Raw genomic sequence first — 8,870 nt, 5'->3', positions numbered from 1 at the left:
GAAGTCCCTCCCTCAGTAATCAGTGGAGCAGGAAGTCCCTCCCTCAGTAATCAGTCCTGTTGACGCTGAGGAGACGACAGAGAAGCAGACGACCTTTAACCCTTAGAACGCCCTTAGGGGAACCTTTAACCCTTAGAACGCCCTTAAAGGGGAACCTTTAACCCTTAGAACGCTCCTAAAGGGGAACCTTTAACCCTTAGAACGCCCCTAAAGGGGAACCTTTAACCCTTAGAACGCCCTAAAGGGGAACCTTTAACCCTTAGAACGCCCTTAAAGGGGAACCTTTAACCCTTAGAACGCCCTTAAAGGGGAACGTTTGACTCTTAGAACCCCCTTAAGGGAACCTTTAACCCTTAGAACACTCTTGAAGGGGGACCTTTAACTCTTAGAACACCCTTAAAGGAGAATCTTTAACTCTCTTAGAACGCCCTTAAAGGGGAACCTTTAACTCTTAGAACGCCCTTGAGGGGTACGATCCACTCGATATTTTGTGATATAAGTGTGTCCTGCTCCTTACGCATGATGAAAACATCCCAACCAGTCTACGCCAATAAACTACGACCATTGAATACATGGGTCCCGTGTTGGCATTACTCCAATCTGTCCGACGTCATCACTAGTCCAACTAGTAGCTGGTTAGGAGGTGTTCTGATCGTGGATCATTAACCCCTCTGCCAGGACCCTGGGGGCCCGGGAGGCGAAGCCAACGTGTTCCAGGACGGAGTGACCCATGTGGGTGAGTACAGGGCCGCAGCCTGGGGCCAAGGGGACACCTTGTTTCCTACCCGGTGGTCACCTTGTCACCTTGTCTCCTACCCGGTGGTCACCTTGTCACCTTGTCTCCTACCCGGTGGTCACCTTGTCTCCTACCCGGTGGTCACCTTGTCTCCTACCCGGTGGTCACCTTGTTTCCTACCCGATGGTCACCTTGTCTCCTACCCGGTGGTCACCTTGTCTCCTACCCGGTGGTCACCTTGTCTCCTACCCGGTGGTCACCTTGTCTCCTACCCGGTGGTCACCTTGTCTCCTACCCGGTGGTCACCTTGTCTCCTACCCGGTGGTCACCTTGTTTCCTACCCGGTGGTCACCTTGTTTCCTACCCGGTGGTCACCTTGTTTCCTACCCGGTGGTCACCTTGTCTCCTACCCGGTGGTCACCTTGTTTCCTACATGTTGCATTAAGGGTGCCACCATTTTGTAGCGCTGTCTGATATATATTAATAGACCACTACAAGTTATAGAACCTCTGGTCCAGCAGTCCTACTGGGTTATAAGACCTCTGGTCCAGCAGTCCTACTGGGTTATAGAACCTCTGGTCCAGCAGTCCTACTGGGTTATAGGACCTCTGGTCCAGCAGTCCTACTGGGTTATAGAACCTCTGGTCCAGCAGTCCTACTGGGTTATATAACCTCTGGTCCAGCAGTCCTACTGGGTTATAGGACCTCTGGTCCAGCAGTCCTACTGGGTTATAGAACCTCTGGTCCAGCAGTCCTACTGGGTTATAGAACCTCTGGTCCAGCAGTCCTACTGGGTTATAGGACCTCTGGTCCAGCGGTCCTACTGGGTTATAGGACCTCTGGTCCAGCGGTCCTACTGGGTTTTATAACCTCTGGTCCAGCGGTCCTACTGGGTTATTGAACCTCTGGTCCAGCGGTCCTACTGGGTTATAGGGCCTCTGGTCCAGCAGTCCTACTGGGTTATAGAAACTCTGGTCCAGCAGTCCTACTGGGTTATATAACCTCTGGTCCAGCAGTCCTACTGGGTTATAGGACCTCTGGTCCAGCGGTCCTACTGGGTTATAGGACCTCTGCTCCAGCAGTCCTACTGGGTTATAGGACCTCTGCTCCAGCAGTCCTACTGGGTTATAGGACCTCTGGTCCAGCGGTCCTACTGGGTTATAGGGCCTCTGGTCCAGCAGTCCTACTGGGTTATAGAACCTCTGGTCCAGCAGTCCTACTGGGTTATAGGTCCACTGGTCCAGCAGTCCTACTGGGTTATAGAACCTCTGGTCCAGCAGTCCTACTGGATTATATAACCTCTGGTCCAGCAGTCCTACTGGGTTATAGGACCTCTGGTCCAGCGGTCCTACTGGGTTATAGAACCTCTGGTCCAGCGGTCCTACTGGGTTATATGACCTCTGGTCCAGCAGTCCTACTGGGTTATAGGACCTCTGGTCCAGCAGTCCTACTGGGTTATAGGACCTCTGGTCCAGCAGTCCTACTGGGTTATAGAACCTCTGGTCCAGCAGTCCTACTGGGTTATAGGGCCTCTGGTCCAGCAGTCCTACTGGGTTATAGAACCTCTGGTCCAGCAGTCCTACTGGGTTATAGAACCTCTGGTCCAGCAGTCCTACTGGGTTATAGAACCTCTGGACCAGCAGTCCCTACTGGGTTATAGGACCTCTGGTCCAGCAGTCCTACTGGGTTATAGAACCTCTGGTCCAGCGGTCCTACTGGGTTATAGAACCTCTGGTCCAGCGGTCCTACTGGGTTATAGAACCTCTGGTCCAGCGGTCCTACTGGGTTATAGAACCTCTGGTCCAGCGGTCCTACTGGGTTATAGAACCTCTGGTCCAGCGGTCCTACTGGGTTATAGAACCTCTGGTCCAGCGGTCCTACTGGGTTATATAACCTCTGGTCCAGCGGTCCTACTGGGTTATAGAACCTCTGGTCCAGCGGTCCTACTGGGTTATAGAACCTCTGGTCCAGCGGTCCCACTGGGTTATATAACCTCTGGTCCAGCGGTCCTACTGGGTTATATAACCTCTGGTCCAGCGGTCCTACTGGGTTATAGAACCTCTGGTCCAGCGGTCCTACTGGGTTATAGAACCTCTGGTCCAGCGGTCCTACTGGGTTATATAACCTCTGGTCCAGCAGTCCTACTGGGTTATATAACCTCTGGTCCAGCAGTCCTACTGTTACAGCAGAACCTCTGGGAGGAGATGACCCAGAACCCGGGTCAGAGGGCAGCAACTGCCCGGGGCGGACATGCTGTAGAAACTTGTTTGCGTGAGTGAATGCAGATTCAGAGGATTTGAATAAGTGTGTTTCCAAAGTGGCCGGTCTACACAGGGTTGAGCTTAAACCTTCTTCACATTAACTGCAGCTGGACCAAGTGTAGTTCATATTATGTTCGCCAATTAGCTTATGAAGTGAACATGAACTGTCCGGGAACCCACGGGCAAGGCATCTGTATCAGTGCAGCAGCAGTAGCATGTGACAGAAGAACCCTGGCTGAGATCCACTCAAAGTGGTGAAAGTGGGTTAATGTTAAGGTTAAGGTGAGGGTAAAGTGGGGACGAGGGCTAGGTTTTAGGGCCCCAGGATGTGGACCGGCCCAGGGCGGCTCTCAGGCTCCTGGGGACCAGAAGGTCCGATCTGAGGTTGAACAACACGATATGAAGCGTGTGCTGGTTAGGGTTAGAATCGACCCTGTGTGGAAGGTCGCAGGGGAACCGCGTCGGCTATAGGAGCAAATGAGATGAGTCATCTGAGGAAAGGTGGCCACTGTCTCCTGGTGAGGACACTAGTCATCTGAGGAAAGGTGATCACTGTCTCCTTGTGAGGACACTAGTCATCTGAGGAAAGGTGACCACTGTCTCCTGGTGAGAAGAGAACAAGGTGATGACTGTCTCCTGGTGAGAAGGGAACAAGGTGACCACTGTCTCCTTGTGAGGACACTAGTCATCTGAGTAAAGGTGACCACTGTCTCCTTGTGAGGACACTAGTCATCTGAGTAAAGGTGACCACTGTCTCCTTGTGAGGACACTAGTCATCTGAGTAAAGGTGATCACTGTCTCCTTGTGAGGACACTAGTCATCTGAGTAAAGGTGACCACTGTCTCCTTGTGAGGACACTAGTCATCTGAGTAAAGGTGATCACTGTCTCCTTGTGAGGACACTAGTCATCTGAGTAAAGGTGATGACTGTCTCCTGGTGAGAAGGGAACAAGGTGACCACTGTCCCCTGGTGAGAAGGGAACAAGGTGACGACTGTCTCCTGGTGAGAAGGGAACAAGGTGACCACTGTCTCCTTGTGAGGACACTAGTCATCTGAGTAAAGGTGATCACTGTCTCCTGGTGAGAAGGGAACAAGTTGACATTAACAACATTTACTCAGTGGTTTACCACCCTGCTGCTGTGTCAATGTTAGCTTTAGCTTATGTTCATCGTAGCTTTAGGGTTGAGTCGTCTGTCTGTCTGTCCTCACGTCCTCCTGTCTGTCTGTCCTCATGCCTCCTGTCTGTCTGTGCTGTAGACTTTGTGTTGGTGTGGGAGGAGAGTTTGAGCGGACAGAAGGAAGAGAGGGGCGTGTCATCGTCTAGCCCCGCCCACAGCATGAAGAGGGAGGAGTTTCTTTCCAGACTCAGAGACGCAGGACTACTGCTAGAGCAGGTACATGTCTCCCTCTCTGCCTGTCTATCTGTCCGAGGAACTGTCTGTCTACCTGTCTGTCTGTCTAATTGCTGTCCTATCCATCAATGTTTATGTGTGTGTGTGTGTGTGTGTGTGTGTGTGTGTGTGTGTGTGTGTGTGTGTGTGTGTGTGTGTGTGTGTGTGTGTGTGTGTGTGTGTGTGTGTGTGTGTGTGTGTGTGTGTAGAGAGAGAGGCTCTATCTGAAGAGGAAGGTGTGTTATGTTCTTCTCAACGCCCCTGGACGGTGCTCTGTTACTACGCAGAGGAGCTCAGCCTCAGAGCACCACTACAGGTACCCCTCACTAACCCCCACTAACCCCTCACTAACCCCCCACTAACCCCCTCACTAACCCCTCACTAACCCCCACTAACCCCCACTAACCCCCACTAACCCCCCACTAACCCCCCACTAACCCCCCACTAACCCCCCCCACAACCCCCCCACTAACCCCCCCACTACCCCCCACTAACCCCCCCACTAACCCCCCACTAACCCCCCACTAACCCCCCCACTAACCCCCCCACTAACCCCCCCACACCCCCCACAAACCCCCCACTAACCCCCCACTACCCCCACACCCCCACTAACCCCCCACTAACCCCCCCACTACCCCCCCACTACCCCCCCCACCCCCACTAACCCCCCACTACCCCCCCCCCACTACCCCCCACTAACCCCCCACTAACCCCCCACAACCCCCCACTAACCCCCCACAACCCCCCCACCCCCCACTACCCCCCACTAACCCCCACCACTAACCCCCCACTAACCCCCACTAACCCCCCACTAACCCCCCACAACCCCCACTACCCCCCACTACCCCCCACTAACCCCACACCCCCCACTAACCCCCCACTAACCCCCCCACTACCCCCCACTAACCCCCCACAACCCCCCACTAACCCCCCCACAACCCCCACTAACCCCCACAACCCCCACTAACCCCCCACTAACCCCCACTAACCCCCACTAACCCCCCACTAACCCCCCACTAACCCCCACTAACCCCCCACTAACCCCCACTAACCCCTCACCAACCCCTCACTAACCCCCCACAACCCCTCACCAACCCCCACTAACCCCCCACTAACCCCTCACTAACCCCTCACTAACCCCCACAACCCCCACTAACCCCCCACTAACCCCACCACCCAACCCCTCACTAACCCCCCACTACCCCTCACTAACCCCCACAAACCCCACACTAACCCCACACTAACCCCACACTAACCCCCCACTAACCCCCACAACCCACCCCCCACTAACCCCCACTAACCCCCCCCCCACAACCCCCCACTAACCCCTCACTAACCCCCCTCACTAACCCCTCACTACCCCTCACTAACCCCCCACTAACCCCTCACTAACCCCCCACTAACCCCCTCACTAACCCCCTCACTAACCCCTCACTAACCCCCCACTAACCCCCCACTACCCCCACTAACCCCCACTAACCCCCACTAACCCCCCCACTAACCCCCACTAACCCCCACTAACCCCTCACTAACCCCCTCACTACCCCTCACTAACCCCTCACCAACCCCTCACTACCCCCACTACCCCTCACTAACCCCTCACTAACCCCTCACTAACCCCTCACTAACCCCTCACTAACCCCTCACTAACCCCTCACTAACCCCCCACTAACCCCCCACTAACCCCTCACTAACCCCTCACTAACCCCTCACCAACCCCTCACTAACCCCCCACTAACCCCCTCACTAACCCCTCACTAACCCCCCACTAACCCCTCACTAACCCCTCACTAACCCCCCCCACTAACCCCTCACTAACCCCTCACTAACCCCCTCACTAACCCCTCACTAACCCCTCACTAACCCCCCACTAACCCCTCACTAACCCCCACTAACCCCTCACTAACCCCTCACTAACCCCCTCACTAACCCCTCACTAACCCCCTCACTAACCCCCCACTAACCCCTCACTAACCCCCCACTAACCCCTCACTAACCCCTCACTAACCCCCCACTAACCCCTCACTAACCCCTCACTAACCCCTCACTAACCCCCACTAACCCCCCACTAACCCCTCACTAACCCCTCACTAACCCCTCACTAACCCCCCCACTAACCCCTCACTAACCCCTCACTAACCCCCCACTAACCCCTCACTAACCCCCCACTAACCCCCCACTAACCCCCCACTAACCCCCCACTAACCCCTCACTAACCCCCCACTAACCCCTCACTAACCCCCACTAACCCCCCACTAACCCTCACTAACCCCTCACTAACCCCCCACTAACCCCCCACTAACCCCTCACTAACCCCTCACTAACCCCCCACTAACCCCCCACTAACCCCTCACTAACCCCTCACTAACCCCCCACTAACCCCCCACTAACCCCCCACTAACCCCCCACTAACCCCTCACTAACCCCCCACTAACCCCCCACTAACCCCCCACTAACCCCTCACTAACCCCCTCACTAACCCCTCACTAACCCCTCACTAACCCCCCACTAACCCCCCACTAACCCCCCACTAACCCCTCACTAACCCCCCACTAACCCCCCACTAACCCCCCACTAACCCCTCACTAACCCCCTCACTAACCCCTCACTAACCCCTCACTAACCCCTCACTAACCCCCCACTAACCCCTCACTAACCCCTCACTAACCCCTCACTAACCCCCCACTAACCCCCCACTAACCCCTCACTAACCCCTCACTAACCCCCTCACTAACCCCTCACTAACCCCTCACTAACCCCTCACTAACCCCTCACTAACCCCTCACTAACCCCTCACTAACCCCCCACTAACCCCTCACTAACCCCCCACTAACCCCTCACTAACCCCTCACTAACCCCCTCACTAACCCCTCACTAACCCCTCACTAACCCCCCACTAACCCCTCACTAACCCCCCACTAACCCCTCACTAACCCCTCACTAACCCCCCACTAACCCCCCACTAACCCCTCACTAACCCCCCACTAACCCCCCACTAACCCCTCACTAACCCCTCACTAACCCCCCACTAACCCCTCACTAACCCCTCACTAACCCCTCACTAACCCCCCACTAACCCCCCACTAACCCCTCACTAACCCCTCACTAACCCCTCACTAACCCTCACACTAACTTAAACCCTAACCCTGAACACTAACATCTAACCCTTACTACAAACCTTAACCTCTGACCCTAACCACTAAGCCTGCGTGTACAGTCTAACCCCTTACCTTAACCTCTGACCCTAACCACTAAGCCTGCGTGTACGGTCTTAACCCCTTACCTTAACCTCTGACCCTAACCACTAAGCCTGCGTGCACGGTCTAACCCCTTACCTTAACCTCTGACCCTAACCACTAAGCCTGCGTGCACGGTCTAACCCCTTACCTTAACCTCTGACCCTAACCACTAAGCCTGCGTGTACGGTCTAAAGCCCTTAACTTAACCTCTGACCCTAACCACTAAGCCTGCGTGTACGGTCTAAAGCCCTTACCTTAACCTCTGACCCTAACCACTAAGCCTGCGTGTACGGTCTAAAGCCCTTACCTTAACCGCTGACCCTAACCACTAAGCCTGCGTGTACGGTCTAAAGCCCTTACCTTAACCTCTGACCCTAACCACTAAGCCTGCGTGTACGGTCTAAAGCCCTTACCTTAACCGCTGACCCTAACCACTAAGCCTGCGTGTACGGTCTAACCCCTTACCTTAACCTCTGACCCTAACCACTAAGCCTGCGTGTACGGTCTAAAGCCCTTACCTTAACCGCTGACCCTAACCACTAAGCCTGCGTGTACGGTCTTACCCCTTACCTTAACCTCTGACCCTAACCACTAAGCCTGCGTGTACGGTCTTACCCCTTACCTTAACCTTAACTTCTGGACTGTAAGCGTGACGATGGGGACTGATGATAGCTCTCCGACGGTCCAGGTGGTTCAGACACCGACCTACAGCTGGTCGGAGAAGGTCCTGGAGAGGCTGTCCATCCCCAACCTGATGAGTCAGCGGGTCCCTAATGCCCCGCCCGACTACTACACCTGCCCCTTCAGGACCTCCAAACTGGACAGGTACCCCCCCACCTTTAACCTCACCCTGACCTTCACCCTGACCCTTACCCTAGCGCCCTCACCCTCCCTTATACTAGCTCCTACCCTAACTTAACTTATCTGAGGGCCGTCCTGGAGCTTAACCAACCTTAACCTTAGCTAACCTTAGCCGTAGCTAACCTTAACCCCCTTCAGTGGATCTCCACGTCCTACTGGCGGAGGTCCACTGTCCTACTGGTGGATCTCCACGTCCTACTGGTGGAGGTCCACTGTCCTACTGGTGGAGGTCCACGTCCTACTGGTGGAGGTCCACTGTCCTACTGGTGGATCTCCACGTCCTACTGGTGGAGGTCCACTGTCCTACTGGTGGAGGTCCACGTCCTACTGGTGGAGGTTCACTGTCCTACTGGTGGAGGTCCACTGTCCTACTGGTGGATCT

At 55.0% G+C, this 8,870-nt stretch overlaps 2 protein-coding genes across 2 annotated transcripts in view; both read left to right on the top strand.

Annotated features, from left to right (window-relative positions):
- relb (v-rel avian reticuloendotheliosis viral oncogene homolog B) overlaps positions 1–8,870 on the top strand; it is a 139,746-nt gene that overhangs the window by 37,007 nt on the left and 93,869 nt on the right. The window lies entirely within an intron of this gene.
- Positions 299–8,870, top strand: part of LOC132474674 (anoctamin-7-like) — a 17,074-nt gene continuing 8,502 nt past the window's right edge. Inside the window, 5 exon segments of the mRNA XM_060075501.1 lie at positions 299–736; positions 4,255–4,391; positions 4,598–4,643; positions 4,646–4,704; positions 8,316–8,452. Of these exon segments, the coding sequence (XP_059931484.1) occupies positions 4,335–4,391; positions 4,598–4,643; positions 4,646–4,704; positions 8,316–8,452 (299 nt within the window). The 5' untranslated portion in view covers positions 299–736; positions 4,255–4,334.

Source organism: Gadus macrocephalus, chromosome 16 (genome assembly GCF_031168955.1).
Source record: "Gadus macrocephalus chromosome 16, ASM3116895v1".
NCBI classification, from domain to species: domain Eukaryota; kingdom Metazoa; phylum Chordata; class Actinopteri; order Gadiformes; family Gadidae; genus Gadus; species Gadus macrocephalus.
Note: the sequence above shows the minus strand (reverse complement) of the source record. Positions and strands in the feature narration are given on the sequence as shown.